Source organism: Aythya ferina (assembly GCF_964211825.1).
Source record: "Aythya ferina genome assembly, chromosome: 15".
NCBI lineage: Eukaryota > Metazoa > Chordata > Aves > Anseriformes > Anatidae > Aythya > Aythya ferina.
The window spans coordinates 97189-121084 of NC_140314.1; the positions used below are offsets into that span (position 1 = coordinate 97189).

The 23896-nt window shown below is 39.9% G+C and overlaps 2 protein-coding genes across 4 annotated transcripts; one reads left to right on the forward strand and one right to left on the reverse strand.

Annotated features, from left to right (window-relative positions):
- The first annotated feature begins 8 nt into the window (after nucleotides 1–8).
- TSR3 (TSR3 ribosome maturation factor) lies at nucleotides 9–6910 on the forward strand. Of its 2 annotated transcripts, none has more exons than XM_084537290.1 (6): nucleotides 9–142; nucleotides 249–465; nucleotides 1292–1485; nucleotides 2298–2468; nucleotides 3721–3784; nucleotides 3862–6910. In XM_084537290.1, exons 1-6 carry the CDS (start codon nucleotides 19–21, stop codon nucleotides 3980–3982), a joined length of 891 nt encoding a protein of 296 aa, XP_084393416.1. In that variant the 5' UTR covers nucleotides 9–18; the 3' UTR covers nucleotides 3983–6910. The 2 variants fall into 2 exon arrangements, with proteins under 2 accessions (XP_084393416.1, XP_084393417.1); XM_084537291.1 differs by having other exon boundaries at nucleotides 3867–6910.
- On the reverse strand, nucleotides 6428–23812 carry UBE2I (ubiquitin conjugating enzyme E2 I). 2 transcript variants are annotated; one of them, XM_084537296.1, is made up of 7 exons: nucleotides 23688–23812; nucleotides 17996–18074; nucleotides 17684–17767; nucleotides 12211–12283; nucleotides 10522–10631; nucleotides 10189–10268; nucleotides 6428–7087 (listed from the first exon to the last, which is right to left on the reverse strand). In XM_084537296.1, the coding sequence occupies exons 2-7, from the start codon at nucleotides 18059–18061 to the stop codon at nucleotides 7024–7026; spliced, it is 477 nt and encodes a 158-aa protein (XP_084393422.1). In that variant the 5' UTR covers nucleotides 18062–18074; nucleotides 23688–23812; the 3' UTR covers nucleotides 6428–7023. The 2 variants fall into 2 exon arrangements, with proteins under 2 accessions (XP_084393422.1, XP_084393421.1); XM_084537295.1 differs by having other exon boundaries at nucleotides 23329–23805.
- Nucleotides 23813–23896: the final 84 nt, after the last annotated feature.

The following is a 23896-nucleotide window of genomic DNA, read 5'->3' on the forward strand; positions in this document are numbered from 1 at the left end:
CCGCCCAGCCGCGGCAGCATGAGGCGCGGCAGGCGTCCGCCGCGGCCCGCCGGTGCCGCTGCCCCGCCGCGAGGCGCGCGGCGCGGCGCGGCGCGGCGCAGCCTCGACACCTTCGCTGCGGAAGCGGAGGCCGCGCTGAGAGGTGCGGGAGCGTGCCGCGGGCTCCGTGCCGAGCGGCGGCCTAGCAGAGGCGGGCCGCCGAGCGGGACGGCTGGCCGCCCCCGACTAACGCGCGGTGCCGTTTTCAGCTTGCCTGGAGGGAGAGCGAGGGGCTGAGGGGGAAACCCGGGAGGCGAAGTTCCCGTGCCCGCTTGCCATGTGGGAGCTCGGACATTGCGATCCCAAGAAATGCACCGGGAGGAAATTGGCCCGAAAAGGGCTGCTCCGAACCCTGCGCCTCAGCCAGAGATTCCCAGGCCTCGTTCTCAGCCCACTAGCTACCGTATATGTTTCTCCAGCCGACAGGTAAGTCGCTGATGAGGCCTATGTTCAAATGATCTCACCGCCTGTTTGCGATGCAGATGAAAGCGCAGGCCGTGTGGAAGAACATTTGGCTCAAACGCTATTGTGATGCTCAGAGACTGCATGTTGGTACATTAGGGGAACGTTTTAATCACTGATTCATGGCCAGAACTGTGCAATGGGATACATTTGGTCTTCTGTTGCATTATATTAATAATTATTAGAAGAGAATGAGAAATACAGCCATTTTACTAAGTCCAGTTACAATTTCTACACAGCTGGAGTTAGGTGAGAAAAACATGTGTGATCAAAGTACGTGGTTTGTAGGTTAATATGTTCAGAATCACGTGGGCCTATAGCTACTACATTCAAGTTCTTAGACTTTGGCAACACAAGGCATTAACTATAACTTCTTTTGGAAGAACTTTGAGAATGGTCTTCAAATGTGTCTGCAGAATTTTTATAAAGACGTATTCAGAGAAATATTAGTCTTTAGAAGCTAGTTGAGAACTTAAATCTGAACTTTGATGTTCTCCTAAGAATGCCAACATTACTTATAACTACACTTTTCTGTTATGTTTTAATCCTTCAATTTTGCATTTTTAGTTTGAAACCTTACTTGCTGTACGCAGCTTCTGAAGGAAAACATACTGTCCTGTTTATTACATCTGTATTTTAATCACTGTAAAATATATACTTTTTATTGACAAAGGGGGAGGTATGCAAATTGGTCACCAGCATTAAGTGGCAATTGGAATTCTAACTTTAATTTACTTTATCAATACAATTACAAATATTTTTTCAAATACAGCGATGTTTCTCTTTCCAGGCATGTCATTGCTCAGAATGGAATTGCAGTCATAGATTGCTCATGGGCTAAATTAGAAGAAACTCCCTTTAAGAGAATGAGAGGAAGTCATCTACGGCTGCTGCCTTACCTGGTGGCTGCAAATCCTGTAAATTATGGCCGGCCGTGCAAGCTATCTTGTGTGGAAGCTTTTGCTGCAGCTTTTTGCATTGCTGGTAGGCTACTTGGTGTTAAATGCAAAATACGTACCAGAAATTCTCATGTCCTTCATATAATGAGGAGATAATCTTCGACAGAATAAACTGTAATGCTGACCCGATGATCATCAGTTTGATCTTGAATTTATAATGAGATAAATTCTCTAGTTTTCTTCCTAGTGCTTGTACTTGGTAGCCATTGAGGTATCTCTGGGGAGAAGTTTGTCATTTACTAAAGAGGATACGTGAACTGGTGATCCAGGTTTTGTCAAGGTGATACGTAGTGTTAGAAAAATTCTTGTAAAAAAAAAAAAAAAAAAAACGCTAGAGAAAACAGCATGATTCCTTGGTCACCTCTGTCTTCATGAGAGGTTAAAAGCTGTTAACTGGGTGCATTCTGATTAAGAACAATAAAAGAAATTGCCCACTCTGCAGTTGTTTTGCAAACTCATCACAGAACTTTACTGACAACTGAACAGACTTCCTCTACTACACTGCAGACAGATCTTACCTTCTGAAAATATGGTACGTACAACTGCTCTTTTACTGAAGAACTACGGGGGCTATAGCCTGAAACGTTACCTGTACAAAATATTTTTATATAAGATTTACAAAACAGCTATTAACTTTTCTTTAATTAAATATTTCAAGTTAAACTGAAATTTAAAAAAATAATAATATTTTTTAAAATTGGAATCCCTGAATACTGAAAAAATGCTGGCAAACATCTCATTCCTGTAGCGATACGTAGGTAGGTGCTAAACTTAGAAACCAATAAGCTGAGTGAAATCTCACACTGAAGTACACTGATAATTTATTTTCTGTTAAAGGATTTCCAGACCTAGCCACCCTTCTTCTAAGGAAATTTAAATGGGGGAAGGCATTTCTTGACTTGAACAAAAATCTCTTGGAAAAATATGCAGCTTGTCATTGCCAGGAAGAAGTGCTTGGGGTTGAAAAGGATTTTTTAACCAGTGCCCAAGAAACAAGAGAAGAAATAGGTAAGGGGAAAAAAAAAAAAAAAGCAGAACCCTTTTCCCTCCTCTTTTTCTTCAAGAGTCTTCTTGCAATTTTTTCCTTCAAACTCATCAAATACTGGCAAAGAAGAGCTTTGTTGACATACGTCATTGTCTTTATAATATGTATTCTCTTATAAGCAAGTTTATTTTTTTCCAACCCAAAAAGATAAAAGACTGTAGCAATTTAACACCTATAGTAGTATATTTAAATATTTAGCTGAACCATGAAACAGGTACCTCAATTAAATTAAGGATATTAGAGGACTAAGGAGTAAAAATATATGCATCTTCCTCCTTGTATCTACAAAAACTAAAAGCAGAGTATGAGTAAAGAGGACTAGTAATTCAGCAGGCCTGTAAGAGAAATACAGGCATGCAGTCTAACAGCAAGTTAGAAAAGGAAAAACCTTTAATTGATATATTTATATAGTCAATAACAGATATTTAAAAGCAAATCTGTATAGATAATGAAAGTACCTTATAAGTGGAGAGTAACTTACCGGTGTCTCGGTATTTTAGGTTGTATTCACAGACAAATGCTTGGTCTTATTCAAGGCAGCACAGAAAAGACTGTATCAAAGCCAATATGAGAGCCTATGAAGACAATTTCTGTTTCAGAGGTATTATGTCCAATAAAAATAGGACAGTGGACCTTACTGTAAGGGCATGGCAGACAGGCTCTAGTTTCTCTCAACTTCAGTCTCTTATGACAAACTAGGTTGAATAAAGTAGTCCTGTTTGCTGGAAGCCTAACTACAGTTACATTAAACTGAAGACAGATGTTAAGGGGCAACATCACGATGATGAATAAGGCAGACTTCCACAAAGTCCTGTGTATTTCTGGATGTAGTATCAAAGCTGCCATGCCTTGTAACAGTTCTCCCCAGCTGAGCAGACCAAAGTAAGTCTAGCATTACTTTTACTCAGCAGTAAGAGCTAGACCTCACCTTTCAGTAGCCATGAACTAACTAGATAACCTTTTTAGAATTAAACAATTACAAGAACATGCATGTTTTCTTACCAAAAGTCTTAAAAACCTATGTGCACAGTCTGACTGTCCCTCAAGAGCTACTACAACTCCTTGGGAAGGGGAACTCTTAGCAGTAAGAAGACTGGAATGTGGAACAGGTTTTGGCCAGGCTGCATGTCTGCCCCTCCCTGTCAATGTTTTGTTTTAGCACACACAAAAATAAATAAAAAGCCTGCTTTATCAATACATCTTTTCTTTTTTCAGATCCATTTGATGTTGACTCAGGAAAAGAATTTTCTAATCCCAATAGACCAATCAGTTCCCCAGGGTAATAAAGTTTAATTTAAGCATTAATTTTCTTATCAGAAATTGTTGTACTTTTATAATCCTGAAAAACATTTCCAGAATAGAAGAAAGTGATGAAGAATCTGAGGACGACACTGTGAGCACTCCAGATGACGTCAGTGAGAGCAGTAATGAGAACAGTCCCGAAGAAGATAGCACTGGAAAGTTTCTGCAACAGTAGCCAGTAAAACTATTTGAAAAGTTAATATATTAATACTAAGAATAAGAACACCCCAACAGTCCCAAAGAGGTGTAATATCTTACATAAATAAATTTTGTTAACACTGTGACTTCTTTGCGGGAGTGTGGCCATGGGGGTCGACAAGCCCTATGGTTGGTGGTAACATCGGGCTTTTAACGATGAGGCCATCAGGAATGTAAAGAGTTTAGAGGGAACAAAGAAGGGTGATTCAGGAGATGCCTTGCCGTTCTGGTTTGCTTATTCTCCAGCCATTAAGGCATGGAACTTGCTGGCTGGGTGTTTGCCGAGCTGCATTGTTGACTCAACTAGTGGAAAAGGGCTGCTGTGGGGCAAATAATCTAAGAAGGGAGCCTGTCCTCAGTATGGGCAGGCAACATGGATAATGAAGCTATGTATAATAAAGTAGCAGCAGTTACTGATCATTAAAGAACCCTGGTGTCCTAATGCCACACTTTTTCATCTGTAAGTAGGTACTTAGCAAACACATTTGTTTAGGTGAGCCTCTAATCTCAGGTTACATGTAGGTTTATAAATCGAATAATGCACGTAAAGCTTTTAGGTTATTTAACTTTTAGGTAATTGTTTATGGAATGATTACATTAAGGTTGCAAAGCTTAGTTACGTAAGTAAAAACTCATAACGAATGGTTCTGGTGAGTGATGTAGAGGGATTACTTCTAGCTACTCACAGATTGTAGAAAACAGTTCTAATTTCTGAAGTGTATCTCAGCTGGAAAACACAACTAAGTTATTGCCCTGTTCTGAGCATCTACCACTTAAGAAACCTTACTTGTTTTTGCAGGCTTAAGCCTGCCATATACATTTCAACTACTTCATCTAGGATATTAAGGATAAACAAAACGCCTAAAAGGAAAAATGCTTCCTCAAATAGTTTTAAAACCTCAGTATGTCTTTTCAGTAACATTGTTAGTTTTTAATTTACTCAGCTATAAGCAGTCCCAAGCAACATACACTTGAACATTTCATATTCGTAAATTTGCCATAAAATTTCAGATAGCATTGTTGAACATGCCATCTGACTGCATTTGCATTACTTGAAATAGCTCTTAGTCACAAGTGTACATTGACCCTTAAAGATCTGAGTACAAGACTCAAATTAGCACTGGTATCTTTGTTCACTTCTCCATATGCTTGTTTATTTATATAGTGAAAGTGGAGCTGTTAGCAGATGTATCCTGGTTTCTGTACATTTAAATAGAATACTCTGAGTATCCAGAACCCAAGTGGAACTTAATCTTAGGTTTAAGATTTTAAACCTAAACTCCATAAATGCTTCAGCAGAATTGAATATATTAAGGACAGTCCATATTACCTTTGCATATGCAACTTCTTCAAGCCACAGCAAGATTTTCACTTGTTACTACAGATGAAATTCTAGCTCTCCTGGACGATACAATTCAGAGTTACATCAGCAGTTTTAATAGTACAAATATTGTTCCCCTTCAAAAAGAAGTTCAAGTCAATAAATCTAACTCAGAATCTTTTCCTTTAGCAGTTCCTCAACTCTCCCACCCCAGTTTCCCAAATGAGATGTTGCAACAAGGACTTCTAGACAGCAAAAAGGAAGCAATCACTTTTTTTTTTTAAAGGACCAGGAATAATGCGAATGTGCTAACTACTCTCATTTGAGGGAGCGCTGTCATTTTACAGAGCTCTCACAATCAGATGCAGACAAATACAGCAGATCTAAAAGAAGGGCTGTATCACACTTAAGGTAACTCGAGTCTCTAGTAGTAACCAGTTTTTAATAAAAGAAGCACTGAAAAAGCTACAGCTCAGATGGAACAAAGCTCTTCATACTTCTTTTTTTTTTTCCAGAATTATTCCGACTAAAAATACAATAAAAAAAAAGAGTCAAGTTTAATAGAGGGCATATCAACTTAACATACATGAAAAATAACTTACATAATTTAACTGATTTTCTTTACAGAAGGAAACTAATTGCATAGAGCACATCCTTTTCCTAAAACCTATATACATTGACATATGGAAGAAGGCACAGAGGTATTTCTGATGATTAAGTATTTAAAATCCCCAGATGCTATTTGTCCCCTTACGTTCCCTGGACAGTTCCTATTATTGTTCATGTTAAAATATGCTCGTGATATTTTATATTAAAGCGGTCATACCAGTATGTCAATCCCATCATGTATAGTAAGCAATTGGTGTCTAGCAAGTCACACAATTCTATATGCTGTTTAAGGAACTGTTAGTGTGTGGAACAGCTGTGAATAATCATGATTTAGGGCCCAAAGAAAAGACCATACTTGTGTCAGGGGTAGGGAGGCAGAAAATAAATGAGGGCAACATCTGAGAAGTACAGCATCACAGACCTTAAAAACTGATTTGTGTTCACAGCCATTTAAATGGCAGTCTTAATTTTAATGAAGATAATGAAACAAAGCCCTTTATATAAACAGTTTATTTACTCTAAACAGCAACACAGACAGAACGCCATATAAACACAAAGGAAGTGATGCAGAATAAGGATGCTGGCTGACTTTGGATCTCAGAGGCTCTTAAGCAATAACAACCTAGTTTCTGAAAGATAGAAAAACAAATTCAGGGAGGGAAGGGGGTGGAGGGCATGATTTTTTTCTCATACAGCCAGCTAAAGGCTAAATATAGTTCTAACATTTTAAAGCATGCCTGCATCAGATAGCAAAGTAACTAAAGATACTAGTGAATTTATAGAAGTATAAAAGTTTATAATTTTACAGCAGTTGAAATACTGACATCAATATTAAAATAAAAGCAAGTTTTACATAACAATCAAAAATACAAAAGACTGAAGGAAGAGACCCTGTATGAAAAAACTGGGGGCAATTCAGCAAATTTAGAACTGTATACAAGTGGCGAATATGGAAAATGGCACACATACAACCCCCTCCCTTAAGTGGATATTAATTGTACATAGCAACATTAGATTTTGCAAAAGTTTTGTAAACAAGTTCTTGCCAAACCAATCCCTTCCTTTTTAAGATGCTGCATGACAGATGCTTATGATGGTGCAAACTTCTTGGCTTGTGCTCGAACCCTCTTTTCATATTCCACTCTGTTTTGGCTGAATAGAAGAAAGAGAAAGGGCAATTAAAGCTTGAGAAATCAGAGACTGTATTGCAAAGTTACTTTTCTTCCATTTCATTTCAATGTGAAATGAAGCCATTGCTGAAGACAAAAGCATTAAATAGGAATTCACTGAAGACCACAATATATACAATAAAGACTTTCCTGGAACATTACTCCAACAATTTCATTTGGAGGGAAGTCGGGTTCTGTTTAACTAGTTACTGCACAAACTTCATGCCATACCAATCATTTGGCAACAGATGAAATACAGATTGAACTATCTGTATGCATCAGGTTTGTGCATGCTTTCTCTCATGGTCAGCAATACCTTACCTGCATTCTTACTCATCAACATAGTTTCCACCTGTGGTCATCAACAAATTCCAGTTTTCCAAGAGGATAAACTGGTTGATGAGATCAATTTAATAACAGCTGATGGAATATGATTTTGAACTTTATCTCACCTGTCTTGAGAGAAGGGAAGCGCTGCTCTTTAAGAAATTTAAGAAAGTGGAAAATGATAATGGCAGTTTCAGCCTTTATCTCCGCAGACTCCAACTCAGAGGGTTAAGTTTTTCCTAACCTTTGCGGGGGGGGGGGGGGGGGGGAGGGAATCCACATTTTGAAAAAAAGCACCACAGTTCACTACAGGTAGCATAATTGCTATAGATTGATTGAACAAGCAGTTACTACTTCAAGGAACTATGTACAATAAAGCCTCATTGTGTTCACAGAAAAAAGGCAAACTTTGTTGTTTTCCATACTTAGGCCAACACAGGATAACAACTTAATAGATCATTCACTTGCATTTAACACCTAATACTGACAGCTATGCGTTAGCTGTCAAAATACTTTGTATTAGCTGTCCAAAGCATCAACCAAGAGCTAAACAAAAAATTGTTATCATTACTTTTTTGCCAAAGTTAGTTCAGAGCAACTAGATTTTTCAGGCAGCCTTTCAGCGAAAGCTTAACCTGCTTTCAGCTACAAAGGCTTGCCAATGTCTGAAAATACAGCATCTTCTTTTTATACACAAATTTACAAGCTTCATTCTACATTTTTTTTTCTTTACGTTATACTGCACTGTCAGATGAAAACACAGCCTAGATCTTAAGTCTCCCACTCAGAGTATCCAAACAAAACAATGCCTTCCATAGTAGACTGCATGCCTACTGGTGAGGAGGAGGTAGCTTAGCTCATTAAGAGTGTTGAAGTTACAGCACAACAGCACCAAAGCAATCCCAAGGAGAACAAGTCCTATTTTGTATACAGTTTATTCTTGAAGTTCAACAACTTGACTAAAAGACATACTTGAACAACACTGCACCTTCCCCAGTATTTAACCATTCCAAATTACAGATGTGTAAACAATTTTGCTTTGTTAACAAATTTCTTTTAACAAAAAGAAATTGCTTTTAACAATTTCTCATTAAGTCGCAATGAGTCACACTATGGGCTGCAGAAATACAGCAACCTGCTGAAATGCTATGCATGTCCAACGACAAAAAAAGATAAACCAGAGAGTACACATCTGAAATAAACTGCAAAGCATGCATAAGAATTTATTCTCAATAGATGTAATTTTTTTTTCCCTAGAAGCACTTACAGAATTAAAAGTTTTAAAATTGGATTATTTTTATTTTATCACATCCAGCAGATCTTGCTTTTGGAGAGTGGCTTGTATAGAAACAGGTTGAGAAGCACAATGCTTGACTACTATCTGGAGAGCCTTAGTGCAACAACAAACAGCAGCTTATACATGACCTTTCCACCCGCCCCAATCTTTTTTTCCCCCCTACTTAAAGCAAAGTCAGCTTAAAGCTTATGCACACGGGAACTGGTCTTTATTTCCTATGAACTACCGCACACTTAAAACAGTACTGATTAGCACTAACTAGTCATCAAGGTAAAAATCAAGAGCCTGTCTCTGCAGTCTCTGTAATAAAGCAAAAACAAGACTAGCAGAGATTGCTTCACATATATACATGAAGGAAAGTATAAAGATGAGACATAGCCTATACATAGTTTTATGGAAGCGTACTTATTCCTGCACCAGATTTCCTCAGACTATTCTGTCTTTTCCTAGAGGGGAAAAAAAAGTGGTGGGGCTGCCTCATCATTACTTGCTCCCAAAGGAGCCTTCCATCCATCCTTCATCTGCATGCAGTCCCATCCAGTCTTCAGTAGATACTGAAGAATAACCTTGAGTGAAGTCTGTAATTAACAGCAGACACTATCCACCCCTATGCTTCCTTTTCACTAGGGTCCTGTAACAGAAGATTTTGACATGATATTTTATGAGACTTCACATATGCAAGCTGTTTTTCCAAACTTGGCACTCTCCTAAAGATTTGTTCTTCTGTCCAGAACGGTAATCATGCATTCCCATCTTGGTCATTATTTCAGTAGCTGTCAGTACCAAAAGCATTTGTTTAGAGTTTGTTGCTCTTTTAAAGATTATGAGTCAGTCATCCATTTTTAATGGTAGGAAAATTTTAAGATTAGTCTAAAAAGAGTAGGTTTTAGTTCACAAATTTTTATTCTAAGGCTACAAGCTTTCTGTACTTTTTGAAACTATTCTTTTTGAACATTCATTTTCACAAAATGCCACAAGTTCCTTACAGCAATCACAGTATCTCTTCTTCATCCTTCAGGCACAAGTGCTTATAGGTACACATTGCTGGATAGGCATGAATTATTTCTGTACTGATCAATGGAACTTGTCAGCTAATCCACTCTCAACCTTCTCTCTATCACCGGTCTCATTACATCATCATGTTTCACCACTACTCGTCAGTTAGCCTTTAATGTAAAGGAATTAATGTTGGGCTAGAACCAAGATGAAAGCCATGGTCCAGCTGAATGTCTTCATGCTTTTGTGCTGTTGTCATACTATTAAAAGGCCTGTTAGCCTATTAACTGTGAAGCTACTGCTTTGCTTAAGCTTAGCATAAGCTAGGCATCTCTGCAGGATACACTCATGCAGGCAAGAAAAATCCCTCGATCATTCCTGTAAACATCTGCACGTTATACTATTAGCAATAGACAGCTATAGGTAACATGGCAGCTTTCAAGCTGACACACAAAGATACTTACCAGTAAATTGTGTAAGCCTCTGCTTGAGCTGGGTCTTGAATATTTGGTTCATTTAGAAGTTCTTGTATGCCTAACAAGATCTGTGGAAGAAGGTATAGATATATCGCAGGCACAGACATTATAAGAGATGTACCACATAGGAAAAAAACCACTCTTGGAAGAAACCAACTACAGACTTACTAGTTACTTTCTACAGTTACAAACTTACTAAGTTTCTACTAAGTTAGAAAGTAACTAACTACAGAAACAAACAGTGAACATTTTACATTCATGTAAGATAAGCAGGCAAAGCAAGTAAGAAGGTTAAGTATACACATATGTACAATTAATGACCTGTTTAATTGTGATTGCTGGCCTCCAGTCCTTGTCCTCCTCTAAGATGGAGAGACACACTGTGCCTGAAGGATACACGTTTGGGTGGAATAACGGTGGCTCAAATTTACCTGAAGAAAAAAAGAGTTACTTGCATGCAGAGCTAAGGTTATTATCAGACAGTTGGTTTAAACCATCAGTGTAAAGAACTGGCCAAAGAAACACACTTCTCTCTGACCCTGTTCCCCTTCTATACCCCCCAACCCACCCACCCGCCCACCATCCAAAAAGCCTGACATTTCTGGAGCTATTGATACAGTTTGCTTCTTGGCTCACTTGTACCTAAAGCAAGTACTCTATCATGACTGTGTTATCAGTCCAGAAACTTTAACTGTATCACTGTGACCAGTAATATCTTCATTTAGAAATGAAAATTGACAGTCTGTAGTAGCTTCACAAATTGCTTGTTAAACCTTTCCTATATTTATAGCTACACATATTGTTGTATAAAGAAAAGATAATGCTGTTCACTCACCTACTTCCCCCTCACTTTAGGATACTGTGTTCCATACAAAGAAGAACAAATTTCTAGCATATTTTTCCCCAGTTTCACTTTACGTATAACCAACATGCACTGAACAAGAAGAACCAAGTCTAAGTTGCAAGACCAACTGAGGAGGTGCAGTTTTCCTTCTGACAATCTCTAATCTGTCATTTCTTCAATCTATGCATAACTTAAATGCAACAGCTAACATTTTATGTACTGCTAAGCAAGTGTTCATTACATTATTTTAGTGCAATTTTCTAATCCAACTTATATCACAAATATGTTTTGCTTATCAGCTGCTCAATGAAGTTCAGTAGGAATGCATAAGCAGCATTAGTAATGAGTCCTACCAGTCATAAATACGTATTATTTTAAGGCATGACAATTCATTTAACACTTCCAGAGCATGCTAGTTGCAAACAAATTAAATATTTTCTAGTTGAAAGGTGTATTTCCTCTTTTGTCCACTTGTATTTAGGTGGCAACAAACCCAAGTAGCCAAAACGACTGATAGAGCGGAAACACTAATGAAGGACAGTCAAAAAGAGATGTTTAAGCATTTCCATTGATTTAAGAGGGTAGCCAAATCAAGAACCAAAAAACTGGACAAGGCAAGAAATGTTTTCATATTTCTGAAATGGGCAAGTTTGAGGTAAGTTTTAGAAGGTTCCTTATCCTAACAGGAAAAACATCTGAGTATCCACTGTACGTCAGCTTAAAAAATAACAGATCTGTTTGCTCTATATTTAGAGCAAATGGATGAAAAGGTTATAGTTCATGGAAGTATTTTTTCCCTGAGTTCTCAGCTTAGAAGACTAACTTTACAGCAAGAAAGTGCCTAAACACCCCCCCAAAGGATTTAGACTAACCATGCCTACTTATTACTTTCTAAAATGTTGATCTAGTGAACACTTCAAGTGGTGCTTTTGTCGAACTTTGAAACCCAAACAGTAGTTCCCCCCTCTCTTCTTGATGGTGTTATATCAAGCACTTGGCTCAGTTGGTCACAGTTTTCTAAATGCAAAGTAGAGAATAAGGGGGGAAAAATAACAAAAAATTGTCAGTAAGAAAAAAAAAAATCAAAAGAAATCACAACCATTCGTACAACTTCATGGACTAGCTTAATATGGTTCTACTTGGTATACAATTGTCATTTTTCTTACATTTTGGGGGTGAAGAAGGGTAGTCATCCTTGAAAAGCATCCGTAGTTTAAATAAGCCTCCTTCCCATGGTGTCTATAAAAGAAGTTAAGGTAGAGTTTTGATTACTGCAAAGAAAAGTCAAACAGTTTCTGAGACACTTTCTTCTACACTGGAGAAAAACAACTGTCCTATATGATAGTATGCTGCCTACACTGAAATGAGTTATTCCACTGACACAGCAAGTTGAAGTTAAAAAAAATAAAATAAAAAAAAAAGCTTTTCCACTTCTTCACAGCCTCGAAGTGGTACTAAGACACCAATAGATTTGATAAAAAAAAAAAAAAAAAAAAATGAATTCCATATACAAGTATAAAGCATATAAGAAACAGAATATTTAAAAGTTCTAAATTATATGCATGTAACAAGGGAGACATTATATGCCCACTTAAACCAAGTCTGAGAAGATAGGATACATATATACCCCTTAAGCAGCTGAATAAAAATGGCTTCTATTTTGCCATTTGCTCAACAAAATGTGGCCAAAAAAATAGAGAGCACTGTAGTATTGCTACAATTAATGTGAGATTTACTAGTCTAAATTAATCTGCTTGCATTTGGTAGCATGTAGCTTTGTAGATTACATTTTTCTGAAGTTCCAAGAAGTTATCAGAAATCAAGAGCTTTGAAAAAAGCAATTTCTGTGCTACACAGATGACTAGGTAAAACAGCACTACTCAGAAGGGTCATCTAAGAAACTAAAAACACCTAGGAAAAGACAAAAAGCACATCTCAAATATATAATTACTTGGAAAAAAAAAAAAAAAAGGAGAAAAGCCCTTTACTGACAAACTGATTTCTGGTAAGAAGTGTAGATATACAGAAAGTTCTTTATAGATGTAAAATTCAGACAATTTCTCCATAAACTGCCCTTGCTATCGGATTACTGAAAGGGAAGTACATGCTGGGTTGTTCTTAACAGGCAAACTGGAGTCGAGATGGTCTTGTATCTTATCAGTGTAAATGATTGAATCTCAGCCTCAGGTACAGACAGGTATGACTGAAGACCACCTTAGGAGGAAATACCTAATTCTTCCCTACCTGAATTAAATGTTTTTTCCTGGAGAAGAAAAAAGGAGAGCTCTGCACAGTAAGTAACAACAAAAATGTAAAGATTTGAGTTAGAATGCAAAAAAAAATTGTGTTAGAGAATACTAAGGAAGCTGTTTTTAGAAGTGAATGGGTTCGATTACATTTGATGTATTTAAAGAAATGGTTCTGAACAGTCAGTTGTCATCAACTGGTAATATCTAGTCTCTGTAACTTCTCAGAAGAGACTAACCTGTCAGTTTTTTAGAAGACTAGAAAGGATAAACTTTTATTTTGTTTGCTTTCAGTCTTACAACAGACAAGTTCAGTTGGAAGAGACCTACAAAGGTCAAATCCATCTGCATGACCATTTCAGGGCTAAACTAAAGTTAAAGCACATTGAGGGCACTGTCCAAATGCCTCCTGAATGCTGACAAGCATGAGGCAACAACCACCCCTCCAGGAAGCCTGTTGCACAGTTTGACCACCCTCATGACAAAGAAATTTTTTTTAATGTCTGACGCTCCCCTGGCACAGCTCTGTGCCGTTCCCATGTGTCCTTGTCAGTTCCCAGGGAGAAGAGATCTGTACCTCCCCTCCGCAGGAAGCTGCAGAGAGCAACAAGGTTGTCTCTAAACCTCCTTTTCTCCAGACTAGACAACCAAGTGTTCTCAAACTCTCCTCTTAGCCCTTTTAACAGCTTTGTTGCCCTCCTCTGGATGCTTTCAAGTATCTCAGTATCATTTTTATACTGTGGACCCCAAAATTGTACGCAATATCCAAGGTGAAGCCATACCAACACTAAACATAGGAGAATCAGCTCTTCTGACCACCAGGCCATGCTGTGCTTAATGCACCCCAACATACAGTTTGCCCTCTTGGCTGCTGGGGCACGCTGCTGATTCATGTGGAGCCTGCTGTCATCAGCACCCCCAGATCCCTTTTCTGCATAGCTGCTCTTCACTCATCTCCCAGCTTGTACCCGTGTCCAGCATTACTCCATCTCAAGTGCAGAACCCAGCATTTACTTTTAACCTCTTCTTGCTGTTGACATACTCGAGAGCTTTTTTTTTTTTGTGGTATGACACCACACTGGCTAGCACTGAGGTTTAGCTTTTCTTGTTTTCTCCCTGCAGATGTGAACTGCAGCTCTGCGTTCTCCCTGTGAAGCCAGACCTTGTTTCCAAGTCACATTTTCCTTTTTAGCCCAAGATCCCGGAAGAGTTCCCTGTTCAGCCAGGCTTGTCTTCTGACCCATTTACTCATCTTGTGGCATAGTGGGACTGCCCATTCCGGAGTCTATAAAATGTAGTTCTTGAAAAGCAACCAGCTCTCGTGGACCCCCGAATTCTAGAGCCAATTCCAAAGGGACACTGTTAAATTAGTTCCCTGACAAGCTTAAAGTTTCCTTTCTTAAAGTCCAGGGTGGCAACTCTTCAGACCTTTTTTCTTCTTATACCAAAATTTTCAATTCAACTATTTCACAATCATCGTGCACAAGCGAGCCATCTACCACACATCTCCTACAAGGCCTTTCCTATTCTTAAACAACAGATCCAGGAAGGCTAGTTGGCTCCCTCACTACTTGTGACAGGAAGTCATCTTTAGCATACTTCAGGAATTTTCCAGACTTATTTGTCATGGTAATATGACATTCCCAGTTTATGTATTGGAAGTTGAAGTGTCCCATAAGGATGAGGGCAACCAATCCAGATGTTCCTCTAACTGCCTAAAAAATAGCTTATCTGTGCCATCATCCTTGGTAAACAGACACCCATGACAATATCTGCTTTGCTGTAAGTCCTCTTAATAATCACCCAGAGCCTCTCTATGGAATCATCTCTAAAGACAAAGGGCCTAATCTCTCCCCTACAACAAACGCAACACACCCACCTTGCCTGCCCTGCCTATCCGTCCATAACAACCAATAGCTCTCCATTCCAGCACACCAGTCATGGGACACATCCCATCAAGTCCCACTAATACCAACAATATACTCCAGAAAAAGACCTAAGCTTCCAGTTCATCCTGTTTGTTCCTCATATTGATGTGTTGGTATAAAAGCATTTCAGGTGTGCTCCTGAACCTGTAGTGCTCCCCAGAGCAGCAGAGATACTCCCATCAGCCATGCCACCCTCAGACAGTGCTTTATCCCTTCGCTTAATCTCAGTGGTATCTCCCTCAGGTGTATCCCCCTCCCCCACTGATCCTAGTTTAAAGCCCTCTCAATCAGTCTTGAGAAAAGATAAGTGGCTTTTAACAAACAGTTCAACTAGAACACAAGAACAGACAGTCAACAAACAAGTTGACTGCGTTTCTGATAGAGCAACACACCTGACAACTGTAAGATAGCAGATACTTAAAGGCCATACTAAAATAACAACAGTAGGCATGCAGTATCATCTAGATCTTCCTGCATTACTGGACCAGTTACAGATATAATTTTCAAGTCAGATTCTAGGTAGAAGTGATTTGCTGTCAGAAAAGAGAGTGAATGGAGATCTCCAACCTAGCACTAATACCACTACAATTTTTTGAAGGGATGCAAGACATGCACTCCTGATGGCTCTTGTACAGGAGACATTTCTTGCCCTTTTTCACTACTACATATACTTTACTCGTAGCCCCACACGCTGTCCGTGTGCCCAAATCTGTCATACAATTGGTTAGGGACCCTCAGACGCGCATCCAGCCAGCCAGCAACTGGCCACTGCCCAAAGCTCATCTTTAACACTGTAGGAAATTTATCTCAACCTTGCTCAAGTTTTTGTTTCTACCACTTGTTTCCTCATTATCTCTAATTCAGGGCCGTGTGAAACAGCACGAAGCCACCTGCAAATTCCTTTCCCACAATTTTTCATCTGGCTGATGAGAAAGCATAATGGTGGTTTCATCCATTCTATTGTCTGAGGGGAAACAGCTGCAGTACAGTGTGCCTCCAAACAGAAAGGCGATATACAGCAACTGTTTTTTTCCTGGTAGAGATGAGCAGTGTATACTGCTTCTTGCTGAAGAAATGACATTTTCACTTGAGTAAAAGACCCATTTTTTAAAATTAGATCCCTATCAGAAATTACATGAATCTAACTGATACATTCCTAAGGAAAGCATTTCCTAGGAGGCAAGAAGTTGGTTTTAAGGGTTTTGTTTACTTTTTTGCAGTTTACGAAGCTTCAAAACATTAGTATGTAAAATTCTCATGCCATAAGCTTTCATAAGTATTTAAAGGTGACATAAGGTACGTAACTATCCACTATGAGGAATGCTCTTGTTTTAGCAGAACGTAATGGAATGATGTTTTCCTTATACTGCTAAGTTTTATTTATTTATTTATTTATTTAGGTACTTCAAGAACTACCTTGAGGTGGGCATTTTTCGAGAGTCAAACAAAAAAGCAGATATCTGTTATGCAGACATCTATCAACTTACTGAGCTAAGTTATATCCTTAGCAGTAATATCATGTTCAGCATTAAACTAACTGAGGCAATAGTATGGAATCTGCATGTTTTGGTAAGGAAGAAAGGAGATCTTAAGGGAACATAAGCAAGCCAGCAGGAAGTAGCAGTAGACCAGGCAAAGCAATAGTCCTCATACATCCAATGCAAGACATCAAAGACGTAAAAGAATGAAAAGAAAGTAATTAAAAGCATTATCCCAGAAGATCAAAATGCATCCAGTGAATTCAAGAATAATGTCTCCTTGCTAAATAACTTGGAAAAAAAAAAAGAAAAAAAAATCCTGCTCAGACTAAGTTATACTGGTACTATACAAATCAAAAAAGCCTCAAGCATTAATAATCATCTCCACATAAAGGTTTGTGTTAGTCTCATCTGCTAGAACCAGACCAAACTGATTAAAATAACAAGGTCAAAGAAAAAAGTCCAGGACTATTTATTTTTTAGGAGAAACACAACTGAAATCAGATCAAAAGAAACTATTTTAGAAAATTCTATTCTTATTTCCCTAATATAAAATGGGAAGACTACATAGAACTGAAGACATTTAGTTTTCACGCTAGCAACTATTATTTTCCATGAAATTCAAAAAGTTGAAAACTGCTACTGTGCAGCACTTCTGTAGGATTGAAGAATCTCATTATTTATCAGGCGAAAAAGGTACTGGCTGTTAACCAGCAGAAGCAATCATTGCTTTAGGGTTCACACCATTGTTTATCTCAAGTGTGTTCCACTCAAATTCTTGAGAGGAACGTGTAAGAATCCTGTTTCTTAAGGTGAACAGTGCCAACAGCTGAACAGGCTCATGGTGTATTTTGTCCTACAGCATGATCCATGCATTTACATTAAACTATGTTTAAGTTATATTCCTATAGTCCTCAGCATAATATACCAGCAGGCTTATGAGAGTTTTCAGCATAAGCGAAATATTAGGACAACAGTAAGTCTTACCCCTTTCTTTCCTGGAATAGCACACTCCCAGTTCATTAGATTCATTGTGCCATCTGGATTTTTTGTAGGTACTGCTACAAATCCCTGAAAAAAGGCAAAGGAAAAAAAAAAAAAAAAAGAAAAAAAGAATTTCAGAAGAAACTTACAGTACTTTATGACACATTTGCTCTTTACACAAAGTTATTCCTTTGTGCACAACGTAGTTTTAAGGAGCTTATTTAAAAAATAAAGTAACAAGTCAGGGAAAGAAATCATCATAACATGAAAACAGCAGCAATAGCCAGAAAGTTAACAGAATTTATATATACTTACAAATGGATGATCTTTTCTCCAGGCTTTTCTCTCCTGTGCAAGTCTACTGAGAGCTATGCCAGACATATTTAGAGTCCCTCTAAAACAAAAATGATTGCTTTTAGTATAACCTTTTATTTACAATGTAAATAACATATTATGTTCTCTTTAAAAGCTCTGATCACTCAGGAATTCCTTTGGCCTTCAATTCTCAGTACTGTAGCAGAGACATTTTTGCACATTTTGCAGATATTAACATTGGGAATAATATTGACACCACCACCCCCATCCCCCCAACAATCTCTTAGTTACTGGACCTGACAGAGCTTAAAATACAAGGTAGGCATAATATTTGAACCATGTTTTCAAGATGACTTTGACAGTAGCTTGACAACAGTAACATTATTATTAATGGGAAAAGGGCTCACGTTTCCTATGTGTGACTAACAAACACGTAACTACCTCCTTACTATATCACAAAGTTATGGCTTTCTTCTATAGACAAACGCCTGCACTGTTCCTAATTCTCGCAAATAGGAGAATAAGAAATGTCAATTTTAGACCAAGCTCCTGCTAAAAGCCAGAGTTCTACACAAAGGCAACATAGGCACAGTATTTATTAACATCATCTCGGTTTTACTGTTGTGTCATACATGTTGTATGACTTGTAAAAAGCAGCAGCAATAGACAGCAATACAGAAATCAACTGGGGAAGAATCAGTGGCTCACTGATTCCTCAAGACAGGTCCTTAACTCCTGTATAAACTGAATAACCCTTAAGCATCTTCACCGCCTTCTTTACAGCTGAGCACACAGTGACCAAGACTGCTGAAGAAATACATATAGCACAGGTCACTACTACAGATGACACAAGAACAGTTCTATACATGATGATTGCAATAGAGTGACACTCTCAAATTCGGGGAGGATTCCACATGGTCAAAAAAAATCCAATGAAGGTTTCTAATCCTCCTTCCTATTGCACTTCTACCCGTTTTAGAGTTAATAATCAGTAGCTGGAGAGTTTTAGAACAGTTGGCCTGACTTCATACAACCACCAGAAGAGTAGTGCCCTTCCACTAAAGAAGCTCACAGAAATAGTGAAAGAAATATTACCACTCTGTTACAGCAAATATAGAAACACTGATTAAGAATTATTAATACTACAGGATTGTTGCATACGTAGAGTTCTTGACCATACAAACAGTAGTTCAAAAAGGTCCTTGCTTTAAAATCTCACACTTAACTACTCATGCACATCTGTGATACCCTTTGAAGATTAGAATACAGTAGGCTTCCAGTGTAAGTACTTACACATCATCACAAGTGGCATTGCAGCACAGACACCTCAACAACAAGACCTTAAGAAACACCCCCCTTCCACTTTTTTCTTTCCCAAAGTCAGTTTTGCTTAGATGACTATAAGCCATTATTTCAACTTCCAGCTAGCAATACAATTTCTGCTAGAATTTAATTAAAATTAAAGCTTTTTAAAAAAAGGACCATTAACAGTCCATGCAGTAAGCATGCACCAAGGAAAAAAAAAAAAAGCTACATTCCATCTAATATTTCCAATACATGCATCTGAATCTTGGTCTTGTCAGAAGATTTGTGGAACCTAGTCAACACTAAAACTGTACATACCACTTGCCATTCAGAAGCAGAAATGGAGTCACTGGAGAGATCATCAAAACAACAACAACAAAAACACTTTTCCCTCAGCCAAATTCTAAAGGGAGTAATTTTATTGCATGAGCTCATACCCTTACAATGAATCTAAATGAACTAATAAGTACATGACATTTTCAGCTGTACTGTTAGCACCTTTTGATCCACTGTACTAACACTAACTTCACTATAATAATATGAAAAAATCATTTGTGCCTATACGCCATTCAAATATTTGACAGTTTAGCAACTCAGATACCTTTTTCTGCAGGGAAACATATTATAGGATGCTTTCAAATAAATAAATCATTTTTTCTGTGACTAAAAGACAATTAGATACACACCTGAGAGGACATACTAACTTCTCAGAGGGCACAAGCCACGTATGTCCAAAAGAACAACAGCAAACTAATTTTTTCAGCAGAAGAAACTGAGTTTGAGCTCTGTATCGTGCTTGTTTTTGCAACTGGTTCTGCACTATATCATGCCCCGGTAAATTTAAGGATTTCTTCTGTTCTATAAAAGACCCTTCAAAATCTTGAGGCATTCGACTTAATTAAACACTGATCAGACAACACACCTTTTTTTTCAGTGTATATTCCTTTCACAGATAACTTAGCAATAGGACAAGAGGAAGTAGCCCAAGTTGCACCAGAAGAGGTTCAGTTTGGAAATTAGGAGACATTTCTTCTCAGAAAGACTAGCTGGGTATTGGAACAGGTTGCCCAGGGAGGTGGTCAAGTCACCGCCCTTGGGGGTGTTTAAGGAATGGTTTGATGTGGTACTTCAGGACATGGTTTAGTGGATGATATTGGTGGTAGGGGGATGGTTGGACCAGATGACCTTGGAGATCTTTTCCAACCTTAATGATTATATACGTAAATGCTTTGTTGTAATCAAAAAAGATCAAGTGTGCTATTTTAACTCTTCTGTACCTCAAGATGTAAAACCCCTTGAAGAGGGAGTTTTACACACCATTTCCTTCCCAAATGTAGTACCTTTGCATTCTCCATGTTTACCTTTCATTTCCTTTGTTGAAATGAAAATTTCTCTGCGTTCTCCCCCCCCCCAAGTTGCACAAGAAATTAACTGTAATTATCGATTTCACAGCAGGATATATTTCACACAGGAATGGAGAGGGAAAGAGGGAGAAAAGAGGCATGTAAAAATAGTTCAGAGCTCTTATTTTGCAGCCTAGCTAAGTAGTTACAGGTAATATTAAGAGACATTTTGGCTCCAAGTCTAAATACTTCAATAGCAGGATTTATGAACTGTAACGTACAGCATATTTTAGAGAAGAAAATTTCAGACTCATTTGCATTACTATACACCAAGTGGAATCTGTGACTTTAAAGTTCTGGACTTAAATGTCCAAATCTGAACAATCTATTAATGATTCAAATGTGATTAACTACGGTATCTTAAGAGATGCTTGACAGAGATAAGCATTTATGTTTTCAGGTTAGATTCCAAGTACATATATTTATCCTACCTAGTATGGAGAAATGCCTACCTGGGGTCTCTCTTCTGCACTACTGTTGTTACATCATCTTAGAAAGGTCTAAAATAATTAGAATCATCATCTTTGGATAGAGAATGCTACAGACTTATTGTCTGCATTGTGCAAGTAAACATGATATGGTTTTAACCCTCTCTTTTCTTTTAAAAATAAACCCTGAATTGGGAGTCTAGGTTTTGTCATCTTGTCATTTCACAGCTTTTCTCCTGAATTACTTACCCTAAGACTGTTTTGTGCTGGCAGTTCTTTGCAATGTGGAAGCGCAAACTATTAGTTATAGAGCTTGTCACCTTCTTTTTGACAAATATCAACGTATCTTACATGTAATAGGTCAGTGCCTGGCAAACCTCTTCAAAAAGTTCCACATGCGTCAGTTAACCCTGACAAGAGCAGAGAAGCATCTAAAGCCTCTCATCACAAACTTACCAAGTACAAGAGAAAACAGGGATATTTCAAAAATGGAGATCCCACTAGTTAAGAATCCCCTCTAAAGTGAACCAATCCAATAACGAATTGTCAATACGTACACTCTAGCAGGAATTCAGTAAAAACAAACAAACAAACAAAAAACTAGATATCTTATGCAAACTTCAGCTCTGCTTGCTGTAGCGTGACAGGATAAAGAGAGTTTGATCATCCTGTTATATATATTTTTTGGTCTCACAAATTATGGTGTAGCAGGAAGAAGTGCAGTACTAACTGCGTGTTAAATTATTAAACACTAAGATATTCTCACTGTTATCTTCCTCAATTACTTATGTACATTTCCCCCCTCTTCCCTTTGAAAGAATTGTTTGCCCAAATATCTGTAGAAACTTATCTTTTTAAAGGCTCTTAGTTTTCTTTAATTTGGAATATCACAACTGATTTGCTTTTTTCTTCACGTGAGAAATTTACCCGGAACAAGCAGAACCAAAGTCCCAGAATACTGAACAGCTACGTCACTGGAAAGAATATGAATGTCTAAACCAGAGGAAATTTATCAACTCTATCTTGCCACACAAATGTAAGAGGCTGCTCTTCATGTTTCATTTGGTTTTACTCACCTCCACACACACACACACACACCAGGATTAAGAAGTGGCAATGCTCCTCTTACTGCTATCAACTCATTAGAAAACTGCCAGAAACTTCCAAGTTTACTCAGAAGCTTACCTCTGCTGCTCTTACTACTACCTGCTTTAGAAAAAAGAAGCAAACAAAACCAAAACACTAAGCCATCTCTATCTTCAGGTGTGTATATGGGGTCGTATGTGCAAGAGAACTTACATCTAAACAGAAAAAGCAAGTCTTGTACATAACAGTGTTCCTGTGCCCCTGTAACAACCCACAAGTATGGCTTTTGACAAGTCCCTAGATAATGAAGAATATGTTCTTATTCTATCAAAACAAACCAAAATTATTAAGATTGTTAGCCTCTCATTTTCACTTTACCGACTGCATGCAGACACTGGAAGAAATCCTATATTGGAACAGTTTGCCCCCAAATCGGACACCCTTAACTTTTCAGAAGGGCCAAGGAAACTAAGGGATGAAGCTTAATCAAAGCATACCATCAGCTCTAGACTGATACAGAAAGTCTCCTCCTGCCTGCCGCAGAGAAATAGATAAAAGAGGCGGTACTAGTCCGAACGGCTACTAAAAGCGCAAGAACAACAAAAGGAGCCGCGCGGCAGGACGGCTCGGTAACAGACCGGCCGGGGACTTCGCCCAGAGGAGCTGCGGCAGGGCCGAGCGGCGCCTGCCCCTGCCGAGGGCCGCTGCTATCGCGAGCCCTCCAAGGAGGCCAGGGCAGCGTCCGAGGCCTGCACAGGGCACCCCGGCGCCCGCCCGCGGGCTCCCGGGCAAGCGGCTGTCGCGGCAGGGACCGCCTCGCGCGGGCCCGGTGGTGCCTAGAGCCCCCTCGCTGGCCGCGTCCCGGAGCGACCGAGACCTCCCCGAGCGGGCCGCAGGGCAGCGGGGGACGCGGAGCTCGCAGCTATGCGCCGGCGGGCCCGGCCGCGCGGCCGCAACAGGAGCCGCCGGGCCCGCACGCCCCACGGCTGCCCGTCCCGCTGCGCCGAAGGCGGAGAGCGCCCGCCCAGGCCGCGCTCCCCCAGGGCCCGCGGCCGCCTCCGCGCCGCGCCAGGCCCCGCCGTCCCAGGCCCCTCGCCCGGCCAGGCCTCACCGTGATCGGCCGCGGCACCCGCGCGTGTCCCGGATCGAGGCGGCAGCGAGTGACCCGGATGTTCCCGACTCGGCTCCCCCCCTTTGTCTCTGGTCCGGAGTTTCCCTCCCTCTCTGCTCGGTGCGGAGCGCAGCGGCGAGGTTTGTCCCTCCGTCCGACCCGTCCGTGCCGCTGCGCCGGCGCGCTGTGACCCTGCCTGCGAGCCGTCCGCCGCGCTTTGCGCATCCTCGTGAAACAGGACCCGGAGGTTACCGGAACAACGCCTGAGCGGGGAGAGCAGCGGGGCTCTCCCAAGCCCTCTCTTCCTCGTGCCCCTCGGCTTCCACGAGCCCCCGTCGGGCAACCGAGCGGGTTTTTACCTCAGGCGCCGAGAGCCACCCGTGCCCTAAAACCGTCCGGTCTGGCGCAGGCAGCCGAGGCGGGTCTGGCAGGCTGCGCCTGCCCCGGGACACGCTCGAGCCCGGCACGACCCCGCCCACTGTGCTCGACCGGGGCTCTGATTGGAGGATTGGGGAGCGGCCCCGGTGACGGGCAGGCCAGGAAGCCTATGGGGAGAGCGGGGGCGGGG

Excerpts from the sequence above, each read along its gene's own strand:
- TSR3 (XM_084537290.1), top strand. The coding sequence starts at position 19 with ATGAGGCGCGGCAGGCGTCCGCCGCGGCCCGCCGGTGCCGCTGCCCCG. Across the intron at positions 466-1,291 it reads TATGTTTCTCCAGCCGACAG|GCATGTCATTGCTCAGAATG; the intron begins GTAAGTCGCTGA and ends TTCTCTTTCCAG. Across the intron at positions 2,469-3,720 it reads AGAAACAAGAGAAGAAATAG|ATCCATTTGATGTTGACTCA; the intron begins GTAAGGGGAAAA and ends TTCTTTTTTCAG.
- UBE2I (XM_084537296.1), bottom strand. The coding sequence starts at position 18,061 with ATGTCTGGCATAGCTCTCAGTAGACTTGCACAGGAGAGAAAAGCCTGG. Across the intron at positions 17,768-17,995 it reads GGAGAAAAGATCATCCATTT|GGATTTGTAGCAGTACCTAC; the intron begins GTAAGTATATAT and ends GCCTTTTTTCAG. Across the intron at positions 7,088-10,188 it reads GAGGCTTACACAATTTACTG|CCAAAACAGAGTGGAATATG; the intron begins GTAAGTATCTTT and ends TCTTCTATTCAG.